The 23,099-nt window shown below is 42.4% G+C and overlaps 2 protein-coding genes across 5 annotated transcripts in view; one reads left to right on the top strand and one right to left on the bottom strand.

Moving 5' to 3' along the window:
- FBXO15 (F-box protein 15) overlaps positions 1–12,006 on the bottom strand; it is a 68,417-nt gene extending 56,411 nt beyond the window's left edge. For 2 of the 4 annotated variants that reach the window (XM_023224163.3, XM_023224159.2), the window contains exons 1-2: positions 7,925–8,136; positions 455–565 (exon numbers count right to left, since the gene is read on the bottom strand). In XM_023224163.3, coding sequence (XP_023079931.2) covers positions 455–565; positions 7,925–8,040 — 227 coding nt within the window. In that variant the 5' untranslated portion in view covers positions 8,041–8,136. Of the gene's footprint in view, positions 1–454; positions 566–7,924; positions 8,137–11,748 lie in introns of those variants that run through there. The other 2 variants (XM_023224160.3, XM_023224162.3) reach the window with 2 other exon arrangements.
- On the top strand, positions 8,705–18,453 carry TIMM21 (translocase of inner mitochondrial membrane 21). Its single transcript, XM_023224164.3, has 6 exons — positions 8,705–9,363; positions 15,132–15,194; positions 15,293–15,390; positions 17,621–17,694; positions 17,778–17,883; positions 17,983–18,453. Exons 1-6 carry the CDS (start codon positions 9,063–9,065, stop codon positions 18,085–18,087), a joined length of 747 nt encoding a protein of 248 aa, XP_023079932.2. The 5' UTR covers positions 8,705–9,062; the 3' UTR covers positions 18,088–18,453.
- The last annotated feature ends 4,646 nt before the right edge of the window (positions 18,454–23,099 follow it).

Genomic DNA, 23,099 nt, shown 5'->3' with positions numbered 1-23,099 from the left:
CATCAATTACACATAATAATTTTTTAAAGCTCTGTGGATCTTGGTGCTGAGGGTCACAGTACAGAATCTTGCCATGGCAAACGGGCTCCCAGATGTTGAAAGCTGAGAAATGAACAGAGCTCTTGAGCTTTCAGGAAAACACACTTTAATCTTCTTTCTCCTTTTTCAAGGGTCTTTATCAACTCAAAAGTGAATATTTTTGAAGAACATTTTAATAAAAGGAAAATTCAATTTACTTGTCACTTCTTGAAGTTTCGTTTCATAAAGTTCATCTCATAAGGATAGTGGTGACAGGCCCATGACTCATGAAACGCTCCATGCTGCACTGTCTTCCCACACAATCCTATTATTAGCAAGCTCAAAATAGCAACTTGGTATATACAGCATCATAACTTTCTCTAATAACCCCATGCCTAGAGGCCCCCAAAAGTGACAGTCTACTTCTGCTACTTACCCATCCAGGAACCCAGAACAGCAGGAGAAAGAGCTCTCCCAGTGCCGTCCACCTCTGGCATGGCACCTCAGGGCAGCAGAGCCTGCAGAAAACTTGACCCCTGGCCCCTTTCTGAAAGTAAATGTGGGAAATTCAAATTATGTAATTATCAAAGGAGGCGAATTATCTATTCCCTTCTACAGAATTCCAAAGGATTCATAAACTCCAAAGATTACTCATTGAAAAACTCCATTTCTGCAAAGAAAAAAAGGAATGGAGGAAGGAAAGATGGTAAGTAAGGAAGAAAGGGAAGGAGAAGGAAAGAAGAGACAGTGAAACCTTTAGTGTCCTGGTAAGGAAACCTGAAGACCATACTTACTCTGATCTGCTTTCACCTTAAGGTTTAGAAATATATGCTCTCATTATAGGCTTTCAACATGTCAAAGAGGTGCTATCAGATACATTTAATGGAAACAAAAAGGATAAAGTTAGTGTATTGATTGGCCAATTTGGATATAACAGAAACCATTAAAGGTTTTTTTTTTAAAAAAAACTTGAAATTAGTGAACTAGAACTGTCAACATAATCTACAACTTTTCTGATCTTTGAGGGTTCCAACTCCAGTTTTTGCAGTCATAGACAAACTACCAAATACTCATCCACAAACTTTTACATTTTAACCTCACTGGCCATCTTTTTATTTTGGTGGTACAGAAAACAGTAGTACATCTTAGAATCAATGGTTTTATAGATTCAATGAAATAGCGTATAATATTTTTATGCAGTGAGTCTTTTTCAGAGGTTCCTAAAATAAATTTTATTAAGATCAGTCCTCAAAACCAGCAGTACTCAACAGCACCTTGAGGGAATCCAAAACACCAGAAAATCATACCGCTCACAGCCTCCATGTCTAGGCAACAGCACACCCGGAGAGTCCACGAGTGGTTACACTATTTCTCTAGGAAAGGTTTGGAAGCTTCTGCTTTAAGCAACGTACAACACACAGGTATTGGTTATTGACGCACCTCCTTCTAGATGTGCTATTTGAGAAGTGGCTAAATCCTAGAAGGTACATTACGTATACGCTCAGTTCACCAACACCACTGCTTTGAATACGTATTTTGTGCAGTGACAGTTTAACCACCCTCAGTTTTTCATACCAGGTTAATTCCCCAGATATATTTGAAAGAACATTCATAGAGGAGGGCAACAATTGGGAACAAAACAGAGGTGTCCTAAGAACTTGGAAGAAAGCTGAAGTATGAAACCCACACACAACTGGTCTTAACAGAGGATGACCCTCAACTCTAAGCACAACCTATTAGATGACACAAGTGGTGAAAAAGGAGCCCTTGCCCTAGGCCTCAGCTGGCCACGTGATAGTGCAGCCTGGAGCCTACCGCAAGACAGCATCATGATATGCATATGCCAGTAGGCACTCAAAGCACCCACTGGCACCTGCCTGCCCTGCTCAACAGGCACAATTCCCCACATGCTTCCGAGCAGCCACAGAGTAAATTCCTCTTCCCTTTGCAGATCTTTCTCTCTAGAAAAAAGCACAGTAGCTGGTACAGGGTAGGCCCTCACGAATATTGGTGATCAGCTGTCCAACTGGCATCTCAACAAAGAAGAAGTTACATAAGGTAAACTTTTCCAGATCCTGGAAGAGTAAAAATGCACCGAGGAAAAAAAATTCTGCCTCCACATGCCTTTCCATTCCAGCTTCAGTAAAAGGTGCTTAATGTACTTTTGGTCTTATATGACTTTCTAGCCAATTGTTTTCAATCTGTGCTCTGCAGGGCAGGAGGACAGGGAGAAATGACAGGAAGAAATGCTAATTTGGAAATTTTTGCAATAACCTCTCTTCCTTTAATCAGATAATTCTGCCTGTGTTAGGTATTTTTGTACTTCTGTTGGAAATTTTGTTTAAATACAGATTTCCACAGGAGAAAAGCTTAGACTCCATTAATGTAGTCCTAAAATAGTAATCAGAAGTAAAATATCATTTTCTAATTGCATTCGTTTCCTAAGACTGCCTTCACAAACTGGGTGACTCAGAACAACAGAAATGTATTGTTTCACGTCTTAGTAGCCAGATGTCCAAAACTCACATTGTCAACAGGGCCGCACTCCCTCTGAAGGCTCTAGGGAGGATCATTCCTTTTGCTGGTGGTTGCCAGAAATCCTTGGTATCCCTTAGTTTGTGTCAGCATAACTCCAGTCTCTGCCTCCATCTTCACAGAGCAACCTTCCCTCTGGGCATATCTGTCTCTGTGCCTCTTCTTATAAGGGGATCATTCGTATTGCACTTAGGACTCTCCCTCATCCAGTATGACCTCATCTTCACTAATTACACCTGCAGAGACCCTATATCCAAATAAAGTCACATCCTGGGGCTCCAGGTGGACACAGATAACTTTTAGAAGGTATAATACACTTTGTTTACTGTCACTAGTCAACACAGTAAACAAAATTTGTAATACATTCTAAAATTATTTAAAAGCATGACTTATTTTTAAATGGTTATTCTTCTTATAAAGTCTCTATTGACTTATGCTACATATTCAAAGATAAAATACCTACAATTGACAGAGGATTCTAATGCCTAAGCTTTGAATAAAGGGAATTTCTATCATTCCTCCATCAAATAATAACAATTCCTATCAGGAGCTCCAAACCTGTAACCCTTAACCCCATGGGAGTGTGGGGCTTGGCTGTGCAAGAGTCTGAGTCCACACATACCCTAAGCATCATAGGAATAACTATATGTATATACTTCCAACATAAATATTCTTGTAGTTCATCAAATATAAATCTATTTAAGATAGTACATAAATATCTTACTTACTGAATCAGTAACAGCTTTTTGTCATTATGTATTTTCTCAAGAAGATGCCAGAAAAATAAAAACTGTTACCCTAGGCCTTTCCAAGAGAACCAAAGAAAAGTAAATCCATCTGATGGATCAATTTTAATCTAGCAATTGGCAAAAACCAAATAAATGACGATGATTCATGCTGGCTATGTTACAAAGAAACAGGCATCCTCATTTACTACCGGTAAGACAAGACACAGTGGTACAAACGTTATGGAAAGCCAAATCTGATATTGGAAACCGGGATCCTTAAAAAACACATACGCTCTTTTAAGCCAGGAATTCCACTTCTAGAAATGTACACAGATAGTTCACTCAAGAATGTCCATCTCAGAGTTGTCTGCACTGGGGGAAAAAAAAAAATACTCAGACGGTATAGGGATTGGTTAAATTGCATGGCCTCCACATAGTTAACAATCTTTAGTCAATTAAAATACAGATTTTCAACCCAGGTTAAGTGTTTGAATTACAAATAGATCCCTGATGTCCTCCAGGTGTCTATATGGCTTGGTCTCTCACTTTCTTCAGCCATTGACGACAACGTCACCATCTCACTGAGACCTTCCTTGGCTATTCTATTTAAACTGCAATCCAGTCCCCACCCCACCCTCTGTCACACACACATGCACTTTGTGCCCTTTCTCTGTTTTTCTCCTTAGCACACATCACCATCCATCGCTATACATTTTACCTGTCTGCCTTGCTTACTGTCGCTGGAACAACATGGGCAGGTATACTGCATGGGTTTGGTCACTGCTGATTGTTCAGCACCCACAATATGCCTGGCATGCAAGCAGCATTCAATAAATATCTGCTGAATCACTAACAGTATAACTAACTGAGAAAGCAGGTTATATCAGTAGATACTATTATATTGGTGCAAAAGTAATCGCGGCTTTTGCCATTACTTTCAGTAGCAAAAACCACAATTGCTTTTGCACCAACCTAATGCATAAACTTATTTTTGTATTTCTCTAAGAGGAAATGAAAATATACACATACAAAGAAAAGAGGTCTAGAGAGACCAAGGTTTAACATTTAATATATCTGATTCACAGGATTACAAATGTTGTTGGTGAAGGTCTTTTTAAATGGGGAGGATTTAGGGGGCATAACTCCGTGTATTTTCTAATTTTTCTTAGCATATTGAATCTGTAATAAGTTGGGGGATGGGGGTGTTGTTTTAATTTCAAACCGAAGAGTCACATGCACAAGAAGGCCAGGGAATCACAGTTGGACAGTACCATCCTTGAGACTGGAGCAGTGGTTCTCAAAGGCATTCCTAGCAACAGTACCCCTGCAAAGAAATTGAAACTAGGTCCCCTGAAATCTGGGGGTACAGTCTGCAGCAAACTCAAAACTTCTTAGAAGTCTCCCAATTGATCTTAAAAATTAAAGCAAATATTGCATTCTACCAAATAATTTATCTGTCTTTGTCCTATCATAAAAATATGTTATATTATTTACCAGCTAAATTATTTAACATTTTCCCAAAGCCTTTGTGTTGATTTTGCAGACAAAGAAGATGCTCTACGTATCCCCTACCCATTACAACTATTCATTTGAGAAGCACAGTGCCAGGGTGCTTAGATGTTTCAAGAATACATACTGGCTTAATCCACCACCAAGTTCTTACTGAAAATCTTAACTTTTCAGTAAAGTGTGACCTGAATTTATGAAAGATTACTGTGAAAACGTCAGTGACATAAAGTCACCTGTTTTGTAAATATGTATGCATATAAAATATATGTAAATAAAATTATCTTAGTAACCTCCTCAAAATCATGCTGTAACTCTCCCCATTCAAAGATAGTTTAAAATAATGATTAAGCAAATAAATCCTGTTTGGTACTAGTTATTTTTTTTAAGTACCAAGTCCTTTTACCTAATCTGAAACCCTAATTCAGTAACGAATGGATATGACTCTATCTTTGACTAAAACATTGAAGAGGGCTTAGTTAGGTCAATTCTACAAATACTTCTTAGTCATACACACTGCACAAGGTAATATATAAGTGCTTTAAGACACTTCATCCTTTATTTAATTGGAATATGACCGCTATTTTATTACAAACATGTTTTCACACTGTTAAAACGTCAAAGCTTATTTCTTGCTGTTTTGTTTTTTCACAATTAAAATGGATCTCATTGAGTCCCCTCATTTCAGTTTAGAAGACTAAGGCTCTAACAAGGCAACTAAAGGGACTTAAGGTCACCAGCTAGAAGCAAAGACAGTCTCTGAGACCCCCATCTCCTTAATGTCCTGTCAGAGCTCTCTTTACCATGTCTTATATAAGATCATACATCTCATCAATGTACCTTTTAACACTATTGAAAACACATTTCTATCTCTCCATAAAATAAACCAACTGCACTTTTTTTTTTTTTTTAGACGGAGTCTCACTCTGTCGCCCAGGCTGGAGTGCAGTGGCGCGATCTCTGCTCACTGCAAGGTCCTCCTCCCGGGTTCACGCCATTCTCCTGCCTCAGCCTCCCGAGTAGCTGGGACTACAGGTGCCCGCCACCGCACCTGGCTAATTTTTTTTGTATTTTTAGTAGAGACGGGATTTCACCGTGTTAGCCAGGATGGTCTCGATCTCCTGACCTCGTTATCCGCCCGCCTTGGCCTCCCAAAGTGCTGGGATTGCAGGCGTGAGCCACCGCACCCAGCCCCAATTGCACATTTTTAAGGGCCACAGAATTAACAAATCAGCAAGTTCCATTTATGTTTCTATACAGATCTGTATGTCTACAAGGTTAAGTGCAGATATGCACTGATATATTTAGCAAGATAAATTTAGTTTGAAAACACTTTTTTTCAAGTGATAGGTTTTATCTGATAGCTTTGAATAAGTCCAATATTTTAAAAACCTAAAGACTGTGCTTCATTTTAAATATCTGGCAAATCAAATAAATCACACCAGGTACAAATTAAGCCAACTTAATACGCTTTCTGCTACACTTCTTACAGTTTGTGATAGTTATACTTATTCACATTTTGTGTTAAAAAGGGAACACTGATTCCTTAACAACATCTACTTTTCCACAGCGAGACATTAAAATAACCACCTGCATTGACCATAGTCAATCGTTCTATTCTTGGCAGTGGACTTTTCTTTACCAAAAATAATGCATACATTTCCAAATCAGCTTGAAATGCAGGTTCGCATTCCAGACATAATGACAGGCCCTCTAATTATATCAATCCAGGAAGTTCACTCAACTTACAAAGGATAAGATTCATCATATAAAAATCATTGTACTTCCTCCAGTAGAGCACTATGTGAAGACTAATTTTAGTAACAGCAGCAAATTTATTAAAAGTTCAAATTTCCTATTTAAATTCCTGCTTTTTCTCCTACATAAAATAATTTTTGCAGGCACCGTCACCATTCTATTTGTGACAAGGCTTGTGGTATGTCTAGCATTGTAAGTATTCAATTAAGAACTATTATCATAGCACTGAGCAACAGGGCTGGGCTTCTGAAAACAGTTAAGTGGAAGTAATGGAGACCTAGTGAGGACATAGTTCTGGAGATTCAGGGGGGAAAAAACAAGTAGTTCAACTAGTATGTAATAGACTCCCTTTGTATGCTTAAAACATACACCATTGATTTATTAGAAGGCAAAATATGTATGACTTTCCATATTTATAAATCAAGGAGTCTTACAAGCAGAAAGATAATCCTCAAGAATGTAAACCATTCTTAGCATTATTCCTCCATCTGTAAACTAACTGCAGAGATGGGTACACAGCTAGGGAACAGCTCACGATATAATGAGAGGGATTTCATAAGGTACCATTATGCATGCTGACACTTCTGATGCACTGGATTTTACTTCTTCACGCTGAAGATGCTTCTGGAAAGCAGATGCAGCCTCCTGCTCCTTTCCTAAGTCTTCAAAATTGCCTTCTATCTCACTGTAGGAGAGGACCATGCTTCCGTTCCAGGAAACCCCAAGAGAAATGGAGAGAGGAGCCTCTAGGCAGCAGAATAAGAATACCACAGGCTCCTGCATTTAGACAGGAAGACAGGCAGAATGGGACTAGGAGCTGAGCAAGACCTGGTGATGTAGATGGCAACTTGGCCTTGATGTTGGAGGTGCAGAAAGTGCTGACCCCCCACCTGCCAAACCAACCTGCCTGCCAGAGGTATCTGCTTGGGGGATGAGAGTGTAAATTTATAAGGTTTTGATGAGCAGACTCTACTTCCCTAAGTTGTAAGGTCATGAAAAAGACGAAGTGAGATTCTTGGTTACAGAAGAGCGAAAATACGAAGGCAGGGGCGGAGCACACGTGAAGCTATGGCACGCATCCCGGAGAAGCGACCTCCTGGACCTGCACCTGTCCTGGCAAGTGAGCGTATCCCCGGCCACAGGCGCCGCGAGAAAGAGTATTTCCCCGAGAGGCTACTCTACTTGTGTCACAACTTAGGGAACCCCACATTGCAGGGTAGAAAGGATTTCCTCTGGTCGTTCTTCCAGACCCTTCTCACGTTGAAGAGGGCCGCGGGCCTTGTGCCAAGCTGGACGAATAAAATACACGGTGAAGAGAGTGGGGCCGCGCAGTGAGGGGCTTCCCGCCAGCGGACCCCACCCGCAGGCCCTACAGTCACCTGAACCCAAAGGCCCTAGCGCGCCCCCGGGCCGCGCCACCGCCCCTGCTGGGCCCGCGCAGCGTCTGGAGGCCGAGCCAGTGCTGCCGCAAGATCCGACCGCGTCCAGTCGCCATGGAGACGAAGAGTTCACCACAGGACCGCTCAAGGACTGAAACGAGGAGGGCACGCACCGCCCCCACGCCCGCGCGTCGCCACACCCCCTTACGCCCATGCGCAAGTTCACAAACGTACCGCTCGCCTGACGCGTGCGCAGACGGCACCGCGCCAGACACCCGCTCACAAAGGGCGATTCTAGAAACTTCCGGGGCCTGGCTTCCTTCCCCACCTCTACATTCTGCCACCAAGGGCGCTAAGCAAGTCCTCGGCTTAACCGTTTAGGAAACCGGTGCCTGCTTTGCAGCGGCCTCGATCATCTCCACTTGCTGGCTCTTTATTGTCCGGCTTTTCTGAAAACAGTGAAATGCAAAAACGAAATCATTTGCCCACGCGGCATGTAAAAGACCACTGTCAGAGGGAGTATTTCCAACTGTGCACAGCCCTCTCTAGAAGGATCAGCAAAACACGTAGTGTGTAACTGCCAATTTGGCTTTTGCAAATCCCGCTTGAATTACGTAGCATCTGTGGTACCAATTCCCCCACCAACGCCCCGCTCTCCCGAATCTCCAAGGACGCGCAGCGTGTGCGCAGGCGCTGGGCGGGGAAGCGCCTGGGTGCGCGGGAACGGCCTGTGCCGTGCTCTGGCCGCCTTGAATTGTGGGAGATGTAGTCTCTTATGCGCGCCGCATTGCCGCATCCCAGTTAAGAGCGAGGTCTTCAAACTACTATTCCCAGGAAGACGGGGGGTTTCTCAGGTGACTTTGCGAAGACATGGCGGGGACACTGTGAATGTCAGCCCAGAAGGTAATCGGAGCGTGTTGATTCAAAGAGAAAGAAGACAGAAGGGAAGGTAGACATCAGGTTCTCCCTGGAGATTTTTCGTTTTCATTTATGCTGCTGAAGCCAACGTTTTTGCCTAACACGCCATGTAATGTAAACGTATAGGTTTGAGTACGTGTCCAGCCAGATGTGTAGTGAACCCAAAAACTTTCCTAATTGTAGTCAGCATCGTCCCTAAGCGGAACGATTTTCTGTGAACATGATTTGTACATTTCTACGAGCCATACAGTATACGGAGAAGCTGCACAGGTCCTCGGCAAAGCGATTGCTTTTGCCCCACATTGTGCTTAACAAAGCGTGCTTGAAGACCGAGCCCAGTTTGAGATGGGGGCTTCAATATCAAAAGAAAACAGTGCGACCTAGATGTATTTTTGGAGTCACCCAGAAAACCATCTGGACGCAGGGACCGAGCCCCCGGAAAGCAAAGGAGGATAGCAGCAAACAAGTGTCTGTGCACAGGAGTCAAAGAGGGGGAACCGCCGTCCCAACATCACAAAAAGGTAAAAAGGAGTACTTTAACGATTGGTCTTTCAACAGACGTGACAAGAGCTGCCAATGCTCTTTTACACCAAGTTCACTACTAAAGGTGAAAAAGCAATTCACATGAATTTTTAAAAGCCGTTTAAACATAATTTAGAACTAGAACATATAGACCTACAGTTTTCTTCACAGATTGGAACTCAGATTTGAAAGTTGATCTTGAATTTGATATAACTTTTTTTCGTTATGTTTGGGAAATTTTTCTCAAGTTGTATTGGCTGTGTTACATATAATGAGTAATTGGATAGGATAAAAAGAGAGAGAGATTATTGACTTACAATCAATAGGGAAAACTTTCGTATGTTACCTGCAATAATAGAAAAACATATAAACTAGGGAGGATGGAATGTAATTTGTCAGGGAAAGTCAGAGATGTGTTCACAGATATTTTAAGATTTTTTTTTAATTTCTTCATTTCGCATGTGATTTGTAGGAAAAAAAGGACAAAGCAATTTAGACCCCATGATTATACCACACAAAGATGACTATTTTTAACATTTTGCACTTTCATACACATACCTTTTAATAATTTTTAACCCAAAAAATTGAATCATATTCTATCAATTGTTTTGTAATCTGCTGAATATGCCAAAAACCTAGTTTTTCATTCGTAATAGTTCAGCACGAAGAAACAATCCGTATGCAGAGGTGAAAGGCATAGAAGTGGCAGACAGCATGTGTGTCAGGTAATCTGGCTTAGGCAATAGTGCTGCTGCTTGCACTGCATGCCAGGCCTGCTTAAGGACCCCTTCCCTGATCTGCACCCCATTCAGAGGTGACAGTCCTTGTTGCTGAATGAATGGATGGGAGCAACATTCCCAAATACGGAATATGCTGTGTCTAGAATTCAAAGAAACATTGTGGTAGGAGGTATAGGGTACAATTGTCTTTTACTTGGGAGGGCATGTCCTGGCACGCCCCAGTGTAGCCCCACGAGGTCGGCTCATGTGTTGGTGAGCCTCTGCATCTTTGTTGGACCCACCTCTCACACTTGCAGCTTGTCTGACCAAGCCTTCTAACACACTTGCCACTTGTTACTTCTGGGCTCTAACATGATGGCGTAAACATAGTAGACAAATGTGATATTCTGCTGAATGTCCAGAACAGCATTATTCAAATAAAATTTTCTGCAGTCATAGAAATGTCCTATATCTGTGCTGTCCATTTGGGTAGTTCCTGGCCACTTGTAGCTATTTTGAGCACTTGAAATGTTGCTAAATTATGTTACTGAAGAACTGAATTGATTTAATTTTAATTAATTTAAAATTGAACTGAAATACCCATGAGTGGCGAGTGGCTACTGCATTAGACAGCCCAGGTCCGGAAAGTTTCACTCCCTTAAGACTGTAACGACAGAGGGTGAGAGAATTAGCAAATCCTGGTCAGGATCATAAACATACACTGTTATTATCTGTTTCGTGTTACTACAGACTACTCCTGCTGCTGCTTCTGAATAGAAGGCATTCTTCAAATCAATGGCCAATACCATGAGATTGTGTTAATGCACTCCCCTGTAAAGTTACCATGTGTGGTATTGCATGTGTACCCCGGCTGCCACTTGTTTGAGTTTGCAGTTAACCACTGTCATTCTCCAGTGCCTATTTGTGTTTTGTAAAGGAAGACTGGTAAATTACAACGGACTGTGATAGCGACCACCATGCCTGTATCTAAGGTCTCTAAGAATAGCACTCTTTCTGCCATTCCCCATAGATGTGATATCGTTTTTAATTTATTATCTTGGTCACTGGGGCAGTTTCAGAGGCTTCCATTTGACTTTTCCCACTATGATAGCTCTTAACCCACTTCCAAAGGAACTAAAGTGGGAGTTATTGTTGCCAATTACTCAGTACATCCCCTTGATTTATACATTTGGAAATCAAGGAAATTATTACCAGATAAGTCCCTGGACCTAGCTGTGAGTTTCTTACATGCTGTCAGAGGGGTGGGGGGTAGTCAGGGGGACATTGTGACTCTTTGGGTCCTTGGATATCACTGTCAGCACAGACTATGTCCAAGTTGATAACTATAGGTCCTTTCGGTGAAGGACAGGGGTAGTCAGTCACATACACTTTCCTTCAGTAAATGGGTTCCAGGTCTGAAAACTGGTTCAGGTCCAGAAACCGGGGCAATGTTCAGAGCTTTGCATTAGAGCAACTGCCTTCAGCCTCAGGAATCATCTGAGGTTAATTTCTCATGACTGTGTAATTCAGAAGCAGCCTTGTCTGCTGCCCTTGAGTCTTCCCCTTGAGAACACTGTTCTAGTCATCAGCTCTGTTGCCCTCTGTAAGTCAGACCCTCCCGACTGCCACTCCAGCCACGCCATTAGTTATGATGGTGGCACCCACCTTGACTTCTGTTTAACGCCCCAACCTGGTCTCTGCTTCAGAATTTTTTCATCTCCATTTCTGTCAGGGCATCCTGCTCTATAAAGATGTAACTGTGGCTTCCTTGTGGCTTTGGTATACAGTGTCCTCCTGTCCCTCCTAAGAACATAGTCAGCTGGTGGGTTTTCGGGCTTTGTATCTTATATCTGTGGTAGCATCCCCATTCTTGGAGGCTGTTGAGCCTTTCCTCCAGTTTGCCATGGCTGTTCTGTCACTTTTACTTAATGTGGACCATCGTTATCTCGAAGTTTCCAGGAGCAAACCTAGCCAGCTGCATATCAGTTCCCAGGGTGCTTGCCTGTTTGCTAAATTCATCACAGGAGTGTGCCCCATGCTGATCAACTCTCAGCCACTTTTGGGTTCTGTGCCTTGACACACCACCCTTAAGAAGCAGTGGGGTCTATGTTCCCCTGGCTGCTGCTGGGGTGGCCTCCAGCTCCTTCCAAGTATTGTTCCTTCTCATCCTTCTCATGCCCGGTTGTGTTGTAACTTGGCCAGGAGGGGAGGTGGAGAGACCTCCTGAGAGCAGCACGTATCTTGCTAGGCAGAAGCGCCCACCCACCCCTCGCCCAGTTTCCAAGATGGAGGAAGTGTCAACCAGACAATGAGTGGCTTCTTCAGGGCTAGAGGGGTCAGGAGAATCTGGGGATTCAAGATTTTTTTTACCACATTGACCTCAAGGACCCCCTACCCAGCTTTAGATTCCCTTTCCTCCCAAATCAGGACCCTGGCCTTAGTGTGGGAGGTCTCGTGTGCTTGAAATGCCAAACGCCCTGAAGTGCTTACTACGCCCCAGACCTGACCACCGCATTTTCTGCCCTCTGGGTGTAATTTGAGTCTTGTTCTGCTGGGAGGAGGCTCCTGCCCTTGGTACTCACCTTCACTGATGATTAGTTACACACATCATCTCCCCATCCCTCTCCCAGATTATCCATGGCCCCGGCCACAGCCATCTGATGTAAGTCCTTAAAATTGCTGATTCCCCCTAAACTCTCAGAATAACACACCAGCCAGTACATTCCCTTCCACCAGTGTTCCATCCCAGGTCCCCATTGGTGAGAGCTGCATCAGCTGCCCTACAGCTGTATAACAGGTGCTGTCAGTAGCCCCCTACCACCAGGGACAGGGTCCTCATTGCCAGCCAGTGGCCAGCGAGCCAGCTCCAAAATCCAAATTGAGAGCTGCTTACCACTCCCGGTAGCACCCGTTGTAGGTTGGCTTCCCAGGGAAGTGGGATTTACGTAAGGAGGTTTATCAGGGAGTGCTCTCAGAATACATCTTGGGGGTAAGGGAAGCAGGACTGGGGAGAGGAAGAAGCTGAAGTGCATTTGCAGTTGGGGCCTCAGCTGCTGCTCTGGGGACCTCTGGAGGTGAGCTGGCCAGTCACTGTCCTTCTACCTAATGTGGGGGCTGAGTCTTACGCTTCTGCATCAACCAGGCGTTGAGTATGGGCTGGTCCAGGGATGTGCCGTGACCTAAGTGAGGAAGCTGTCTTGTGGAATGCCCAGAGAGGAGCTCAACTGACAACTGTCAGCTTCCAGTGCTCCCTGCAGCTGGGAGCACCCATACCACAGCACCCACTACAGGAGGGGTAGAGAATTGCAGAAGCAAGTAAATGGCAGGTGGGTTTTTTGGATGAAACTGTTAGGTCTGATAGGGTTGAGAAAGTTAGACAGTGAGCAGCTTCCATTAGAGACAGCTATAAAGTAACAAACAGAAATTTTTTTAATGTGTAGAATATGGAGAATATTTAGCACAGGGCTTTATATATAACAGATATACAGGAGCTGTTGTTTATCAAAATAAGTGGAAAAGACCTGTCAGATACCCTAAGCAAGGCAGGAGTGAATTTTTGGAACGGACAGTCAAAAATCCAAGGTGTTAGGACCAGTGACCTGGTTTGGGTAACAAGGACAAATAAGGATACTTACTAGAACTAATTAGTTGTTATTGTGTTCTCAACCTGGGACTTGGCACGTAACTGGCAGGTAATATTTATTGAAATTCCACACTGAGAGTGGAATGAGTTGTGAGCCCCAACTCCTGAACCTTGGAAGGGAAATTGGATTTGTGACAGCTGTTTGAGTCAGTCCCATGAATTACACAGACTTTGGCAGATGAGGTCTTTTTATTATTTGAATAATGTCTTCTAAGTTGGGAACCTTGCTGAAAACTTGAAGGATCGTGATACGCTAAAGACTACTTTTAAACAAGCATTGTATTAGCTAAAGACTTATTTTAAACAATTTTGTTTTATAAATGTAATAGAAGCTTTTTATACAGAATAGAAAATAACAGCAACCTCTGTTAAAATTTTCTTCTAAAAGTTTTTTTCTTAAAAATGTTTTGAAGATTTATATTTCTGAAGTCTGAATTGCTAATGTGGTGAATAAATTAATCTATAAACATAACGCCAGGAGGTGACTCACTTTCTCAGCATCGGTGAAAAGCATAGTCATAATTGTAATGTTAAGGTAGTGTAAGTGTAATGTTACAGCTCTTTGCATATATATGAAGATACACATAGTAGATATACAGTAGCTGTTGGGAAGTGAAAAAATAGAAAGACTCATCTGATATGCTAAGCAAGGCAGGAATGAAATGTTGGGAGGGACAATCGGGAATCTCGGGTATTGGGACCAATGACCTGATTTGGGTAATAGGGACAAATAAGGATATTTGTATATGTATTTCTATATAATACAAATACATTTATTTATAGCTATACATACGTATATACGCTGTCCCCTGACACTGTCTTGAGTTTCTCTAGCTCTCAGAGCGTCTGTTTAACCCATATGCACATATTTTATTAGTGTGGGAAAACAAACGTCTGGTCTGTGCATATTCTTCATTTTCTAAGTTTAATTCATAAATCTTTCTGGCCAACCAAATTCCTGCTCCGAACACAATTCTGTTTTCATACAGCAGTCCGTGTGTGATGGGACTGGCATTCGAGCTAGTTACTGACTGTTAAGAGTTGACGCCCATTTTGGTCCATTCAGTCCCTTACCCATTCGGCTGACAAAAGCCAACACTCTTCCTGATCTGGGAGTGGCAGACCTCGGTTCAGTGTTGCTTAACCTATGGCAGTTGTGAACTGGATCACTTGTTAAAAGGATTTCTTCATCCTGAATTAAAACATAGATTCCCAAGCCCCGCTCTGAGAATTCTGCTGAGGCACCGACACACAGGGAGTTTCCAAAACAGCTGCCCCTGAGCACACGCAGACCCCTTGCTTTGATCTGGAGGCTGCCTTTCTCTCACAAGAAGCGCAAAAGCAGCATATAAGCATGCCTGTCCCCAGCCGGCACACGTAACCCATTGGTGTTTTCTCTTTACAGTGAAAGAAGCCGGAAGAGATTTTACCTATTTAATAGTGGTGCTTTTTGGAATCAGCATTACAGGTTGCAAAAAACAGCAAGTATAAGCCCTTGAATGTCTTTTCAGCTGGCCTTTTTATGGTGTCCTTGCTTTGCGTCATCTTTGTTTTCTGTGATTTCAGGTGGCTTATTTTACACGATTTTCAAAGAACTTTTTTCTTCATCCAGTCCTAGCAAGATATATGGGAGAGCCTTAGAAAAATGCAGATCACATCCCGAGGTTAGTTCTCAAGATTGAGTTACATGAACTCTGATGAGTTGGGAGGAGGAAGTGGGCAGAATTCAAGAACCAGTTCTCACGCTAGTGAAATTCACGTAATAATACATAATGGTTGACTTATCATTACATTATTAGGTCTTTGTTCTTTAAGAGAACCCAAAACTCAGTATTCAGATGTTTTCATGCTAATTGTACAAGAGAGTCATTTTGCTGGTTGTTCATAGATATTAAATTCTTAGAATACACCAAAATACCAAACTCATGGTAAGTTTCTAGTCTTTTTAAAGCCTGATGCATGACCTCATGGTCGTGTGGCCTGGGAAGTGCCAGATTTCTTACTCCCTGATGGAAAGCTTCAGCGCTGAAAATATTACTCATTGAAATCCAGCTTCATTCACATTGAAAGATCACAGCCGGTAACTGTCTGCCATTATCATCATAAATATTAGGGGTGTTCTTCACAGACCAAGGAGTAACGTCCTAGCTCTCATTTACAGCCCCTGAAGAGGAGAAAGATTTGAATCCACAGTGTGCTTAGTATAGAGCCCAGTGCTGATCTGCCCTGGGGCCCCGGCTCTGAGTGTTCCACCAGGTTTTCTAATCGTGTCAGGGTGGAAGCCTCAGAAGCTAATGATCTCTGGCATCTTTCCTTTTAAATCCACTGATTTCTCTTCATTGAACTCTGGACAGTCTGTGGTAACCATGGAAAAAGAGGCAGGGAGGGTAAAGTATCTCAGAGGTGAAAACCAGGAAATTAGGAAGTTTCCCATGATAGTTATTGGGAATCCAAATTATATCTGACAAGAAACATTCTTTACAGACTCTGGAAGTACCTATGGGTGTAACCTTATTAAATGTTAGGACGCGTCTCTGGAAAGAGATGAAGAGTTGCTGTTTTATTCACAAACTCAGCCTTTCATAGATTTTTCAGCATTTTGGACAAAAAACTCCACAGAATATACAATAGTGAGATACTATTAAAGTCATAACTTAATTTGCTGCCTGAAAAAGCTCTACAAATAATAATTAAACTTTAACAATTTTGTCACCATGTTTAAGGGGTACCTTTCCCTTTGCTGGGTACCGTGTTTGTTTGAAAAACAAAATCTTGATGGGTGTTGATATTTATATGTTTAATAGATTAAAGTAAATTGTTCTATCTGTTTGTGCTATACAATTCTGAAATATCATCTTACATATTACTTCTTTTTATCCTGGAAAATGTGATACTGAAGATACTCCACAAACAGACAAAATAAGATAAATTTCATAGAGTTAAGGGTCAAATTTTTTTAGTTTAATATCAAATTTATATTTTGGGGGGTTCCACAGTATTTGCATTTTGAATTCAATAAAAACTACATTTCTACTTCATGTGGATTTTCTCGTTAGAAATAATGGATTCACACCTGTAGCTCTGATTTATTTTAAATGTCATTATTATCTGTTTTCTTTTTCCTCACTGTGTTTAGCGACTTTAAAATTTTTTTATCTCATAGTTTTAATATTAGATGCTATTAATTAATTAAATTTCATTAAAAATGTTCATACATTTTATCTTCAAACCACAAGGGGTTAGTAGAGAAACGTCTGAACTCTGTGTCGTTATGTTTGCTTTCTATAAGGGGAGCAAGAACTGCGTCATTTCAGCCTACATTGTTCTGAAACTACAAGTCACACCATAAAGCTACCTATTTTAATCTGTGTGCATGAAATATTTGTTTAAATCATTTATGGGATGATTTTTATATAATAACCCTTTTTTCAGTTTTCTTATTGGAGTGGTCATTTTTTGTTTGGTTTTTTGTTTTTTGTTTTTTGGTTTTTTTTTTGAGATGGTGTCTCACTGTCACCCAGGCTGGAGTGCAGTGGCACGATCTTGGCTCACTGCAGCCTCTGCCTACTGGGTTTGAGCAATTCTCCTGCCTCAGCCTCCTGAGTAGCTGGGACTATAGATGCGCACCACCACGCCTGGCTGATTTTTGTATTTTTTAGTAGAGACGGGGTTTCACCTAGTTGGCCACGGTAGTCTTGAACTCCTGACCTCGTCATCCTCCTGCCTCAGCCTCCCAAAGTGTTGGGATTACAGGCGTGAGCCAGGAGTGGTCATTTTTGAAAAGGTCCTATGCTTACTGATTTTTTTTTCCTAAAATAATTTGGATTGTTAGAAATTATTTCTTTAGTAAGCTTAAAAAATAACACAAAATAAAGTACTGTCCTTGTTCTGCAGGTAATTGCTGTCTTTGGTGAGCCTGTTAAAGGCTATGGGGAGGTGACAAGGCGGGGTCGCCGGCAGCACGTCAGGTACCGTGGCTTGAATTCAGAGGAAGCTCTGAGGAAATTTTTTATTGAAAGGAACTTAGACTGATCTTTCATTTTCTCAACAGTTTCACTGAATATGTAAAAGATGAGCTGAAACACACGCGTGTGAAATTCTACATTGAGGGCTCTGAGCCGGGGAAGCGAGGAACGGTGTATGCGGAAGTAAAAGAGGTGTGGGAATTGTGGGTCATGGGGTCAGAGGTTCTGAGCGCGGTGTTTTTTAAGTTCTGAAAAGGAAAATAATACCTGGAAACACTACATTTTTTTCAGAACCGAGCAAGTGGTGAATATGATTTTCGATATATATTTGTAGAAATTGAATCTTATCCTAGAAGAACTATTATCATTGAAGATAATCGATCCCAAGATGATTAAAATAAGCAAGCAAGCAGGTTTCTGATGGATGTTGAATGGCGTGGACTCACTACTCTGTTCTTCACAGCTGTCTTCCAGAATGTGTTCAGAAGACAGGAAGGAGTGTATGGTTTATAAAGTGAATCTAATACAGTATTTGTTGCATTTAAACAAACTAGGCATTTTCTTATGGAAAAATTATGAAATACAGCATATTTTATGTTCTCCTATTGACTCAATCATGACAGTATTTCTGCGTTAACACCATCTTTCATGATTAGATGTTTGTTATTGAAAATTTTATGCCATGTAAATAAAGGAAATAGATTTTAGCATTGTATTCATTTTATATTATAGAACTGTATAATGTCTGCAGAGTAAAATTAACAAATATGTCATTAGCAGCTGCCCTCCACATACTTTGGAATCTGACTTGAGATAAACGTGAAAATGGTTGAGGACCATAGGGAACCAGATGGTGAATACATTCTTCAAAATTGTGTGAGTTTTAGGAATCTGTCTCATATTTCCCCCTTTGTGAATTAAGGGCCTTGCACATAGCGGGAAAAGTACACACTCCCAAGTCGGGTAGACCTGGGCACACATCCCACCTCTTCTAGCAGGGTGTGGGCCTGTGCAGGTGCCTTAGCCTCCTCAGGCGTCCCCATTGTATGGGTTGTTAGGGTGGCACTGTGATGAGAGGTACAAGTCTGGGCCGTAGAAGGCAGCCATGAAGTGCTCTCATCCCATTTAGAACTTACTTGCACTGATACTTCTGACTGCCAAAAGAGCGTGGGAGTGAATGACAGACATACTTAAATATGTGTGTGAGGCCCCCTTTAAAAAAAAAAGGGGGGGAGATGTCTATTTTATTTGAAGTATTTGCTGGAGATTTGGCAAAAAGTGACCTTCACTTACAAGATCCCAATTCCATATCTGTATAAGTGCTATGTGCATTGGGAGGGGTCTAGAACCATGTTGATCTGCGGTGGCTTCAGTGTGAGGTATCCCGTCTGATGTGTTTGTTCCTTCTCCCTTAGAACTGTCTGTAGAGGAATTTCTGATGTGTTCTGGAAACTTTGGGATATTCAGGATAGAGAGCCCTCCAGGCAATCTACCTTGCCTGTTTACTTTATCTCCCTGCTTAAGTTAGTTACTTTCTTGGTTTGACTGGTTGTTTTAGATGTTTTTAATGATAAAAATTTCCAACATTTGAGGACTGTAGAAAATATCATAGCAGACCCTCTTGTCTCCCTGATGTAACACACTTTTGACTGGATGAGTCCTTAGCTTAGACTTTCTCTCCTAATGGTTTTTTCCTTTGCTATAGAATGTTCAGTTTCAGTATTCACTGAAATGTCAACATTTAACAGGCTGAGAAGTTCCACTTGCTATCCTAAACTCAAAAACGCAGCCCCGCTCTTCAAAGGCCCTGCTCAAACTGTAGCTTGCTGAGGAAGCCCAGCATCTGAGCTCAGGTGGGGATTTAGCCACCCTCCATGGCCCTGTCATTTGGCTTAAGACCGTTTGCTTTTTCTATATTCATTTTTATGCACCTCCCATTTTACGATATGCTCATGCCCCTTTAAGATCTGAGCTTTTGGCCAGGCACAGTGGCTCACGCCTGTAATCCCAGCACTTTGGGAGGCCAAGGCAGGTGGATCACTGGAGGTCAGGAGTTCAAGACCAGCCTGGCCAACATGGTGAAACCCTGTCTACTAAAAATACAAAAGAAAAATTAGCCGGGCATGTTGACGCACTCCTGTAATCTCATCTACTTGGGAGACTGAGACAGGAGAATCGCTTGAACCCAGGAAGCAGAGGTTGCAATGAGCCGAGATCATGCTACTGCACTCCAGCCTGAGTGACCGAGCGAGACTTCATCTCAAAAAAAAAAGAAAAAGTTCAGCTTTTATAATTAGAAATAAAACTAAATTACTTTTTCAAAAGGAAAAACTTCTGTATCTGTAAGAGGTTCTTCCGTATAGCCACAGGAAAATGTGATGTGTAACCCTCTAGATCTCTGTTTTCATTACCTCTGATGTACCCTGCTAAATGTTAAAATTTCCCTTTTTTGAAGACCCTATTTAATCCACTTTGATTGTGGTGTCTGTGTCCATGGGCTTCCTCCCACTTTTGCTCTGAATTCTAGGGCATATGTCTGACTCTGCCTGGTGTCCCCCTTCTGTCATATTTGTGAATTTGCAGATGCTCTGGTCATCTCCCTCCAAGGCCTCTGTCACTCCTCCACACCTGATCAGTGAACTCTTCACAACTAACTCCAGAGCAGACTCTCCAGTCACTATTTGCTCTTCCTCCTTAATGAAGAAGTTATTTGCAAGGCAAGAATTTATCAGAAGTTCTGCTTTTAGCCCAGTGAGATTTCCAGCCTGACTGCCTTGCAAGCTGCCTTCATAACTATTATTGATCGATACTAGTAATACTTTATCCATTTCCATTTGGTAAGCCACTACAATATTACTTCTGTTTCTCTTATTCTCGTCCAGAGACAGTTCCCCAATTCCTAATTCATAGATTTCCACTCAGGGTTACACTTACTATTGATTTTATATAGTACCACTCATGTGTTCCATCTGTTAGATTTCATGCAACATATTGATCGAGGGTATGCTATATGTCAGACTAGAGTCGTCCAGTGCTACCGAAATGCTTGGGGGCGGGGTGTAGAATGCAGGGGCCAGGTGTATCATGTGACAGGGTTAAGGTTTTGATCCTGTAGGCCTGAAGAGCATCATGGGAATCTGAGTGGGAATTAAGCTGTTGTGTCTGTATTTAGAAGTGGTAGTTGTGTGCAGGATGGCTTGCATTTGGCAGAGGCCAGGTAAGGGTTACCATAATAGTTGAGATGAGAGAGGATAAAGCTAGAGAGGAGTTGGTACATTTGAGAAATGTGTGGGGCTGGGTGAAGGACAGGACTTCGTGACCAAGTGCATGTGGGAAGTCACACAGGAGAGGAGTCAAGAATAACTCAGGCCTCTGACTGTTAAAATCCAGTCACACAGCGGGAGGAGTCGAGAATAACTCAGGCCTCTGATCGACTCTTAAAATCCAGGACAGGAATGGGTCATGAGCAGAAAACGGTCAGTTCTACATTGAGCTCAAGGTGCATCAGTCAGCCAGGTGAAGGCCTAGAAGCAACAGGCTTCTCAAGTCTGGCGCTCAGGATGCTGTCTGAACTGGAGGAGATTAGGAGTGGCCTGCAGAGAGGAAGTAGCTGGAGCCGAGGGGGCAGTGGCATTGCCCGGGTAGAGCACGCTGGCCAGTTGAGGCGGGCTTGCCGTGTGTTGAGGCGGGCTTCCCGTGTGTTAGGGCGGGCTTGCCGTGTGTTGAGGCGGGCTGGCCGTGTGTTAGGGCGGGCTGGCCGTGTGTTAGGGTGGGCTGGCCGTGTGTTAGGGTGGGCTTGCCGTGTGTTGGGGTCATCTGGCCAGCACCATCTTGCAATCCCCTCTTACCCTGTAATGGTTAGCAGATTCTGAGGAAAGGATTTTATTTTTCTGTTTTGAGTTGTAAATTGGTTTGATTTATATTTTTGTTAAAGATGAAAGAAATGGGGAATGTGCTAAAGGAAGGGAGGCCATGGAGGAGAGGTTGGAAACCCATGGAAGATCAAAGAGAATAGTGGAGTAAGGTCTTGGCAGGTTCGACTCAGAGCAGAACTGACCGGAGGCAGGAGAGCAGCTCAGGCAGAGGAGTTTGTGGAAAGATGGCGCATTGGCAGCCGAGCCCAGCTGGTCAGCCTCTGTGTGTCATCAGCTAAGTGGCAAGGCAGGGTGGCGTTGGGACTTAAAGAGAAAGATGAAAGCTTGGAAGAAGCCCTGAAGGAGAAGGGAAGAAACTGACTAGGGGACAGTGGCCAGTGTGAGATACCACAGAAAGCGGGTGATGATGCTGGTCTGCATAGCTGTGCCATCCACTGACGCAGGGCTCACAGGTGTAGGAATGGGTAAGGCAGGTCGCTGGACTGATCTGTGGTGAGCCTGCTGGGCTACTCTGAGCTGACCTGTTTCTTTGAAGAATGCACACCTTATGGAAGCTCGAAGTAGAGATACTTCCCCAACCAGGTATCTGCACTTCCTAGAAAGCTCCAGTAATCAGTGCAGCAAGGCATTCATGCATCGATAGACCATTAAGGCGGTAAAACAAACGGAACAAAATAGAGACCCCAGAACAGGCTTACACACTTGTGGAAACTAGCTATGTGTCAGAGGTTACATTACAGTGCAATGGAAAGAGTTCAGTATTCAACAAATAGTCCTGAGACAATCATGTATCCATGTGGGAGAAAATGAAAGTCAGTCTCTACCCCATACCACACAAGAGTCCATTCCAGGAAAATTAAAACCTTTACGTTGGCAAAACTAGACAGGAGAATATCCTTATGACATTTTGGAAAGGATTTCTTAAATAAGACACAAAATTAGAAACCATAAAGAAAAAGGTTGATTTTTAAAATCAAGAACTGTATCAGAAAAAAAAAAAAAAGCCACGAAAGAGAAACTTTAAAGAACACAAAGCCAAGAAAACATCACTTTCAGACACACAAAGGAGCCCCCAAAAAAGGAGGAAAAAGCTGCCCTAACAGGCAAAAGACCATTTCAGTAAAGAGGAAAGCATGACGCTAATACACTTCCAAAAATACTTTCAATCTCACCAAAATCAAGAAAATGCAGAATGGGTTACTAGTTTTCATCTGCCAGATTGGTAAGAAACCTTTAATCAATAAAACAGTGGATGGAGCAGAGGGAACTCTCGTCCCCTGCTGGTGGGTTGTATATTCGTGGCACCACCTGGCTGGCCAACTTGGCATTTTTCAGAAAAGTTGAAGCTGCAGATTCTCCGTGACGCAGAATTTCCTCCCCTGGGTGTTCGCCGTAGAAGAACTCTTGCCTGTGGCCCTGGAGCCGAGTATAACATATATAAGAACAAAAACTGGCAAGTTTTGACAAAAGATTGATGGAAAAAAATTGTGATACCCAATTTCGGTTGCCATGGGACCGTGCACGTTGAGGCGA

The sequence above is a fragment of the Piliocolobus tephrosceles genome, chromosome 18, assembly GCF_002776525.5.
Source record: "Piliocolobus tephrosceles isolate RC106 chromosome 18, ASM277652v3, whole genome shotgun sequence".
Classification (NCBI taxonomy): Eukaryota; Metazoa; Chordata; class Mammalia; order Primates; family Cercopithecidae; genus Piliocolobus; species Piliocolobus tephrosceles.
This window is presented reverse-complemented; position numbering and strand designations above follow the sequence as displayed.

Excerpts from the sequence above, each read along its gene's own strand:
- TIMM21 (XM_023224164.3), top strand. The coding sequence starts at position 9,063 with ATGATTTGTACATTTCTACGAGCCATACAGTATACGGAGAAGCTGCAC. Across the intron at positions 9,364-15,131 it reads CGTCCCAACATCACAAAAAG|TGAAAGAAGCCGGAAGAGAT; the intron begins GTAAAAAGGAGT and ends TTCTCTTTACAG. Across the intron at positions 15,391-17,620 it reads AATGCAGATCACATCCCGAG|GTAATTGCTGTCTTTGGTGA; the intron begins GTTAGTTCTCAA and ends CTTGTTCTGCAG.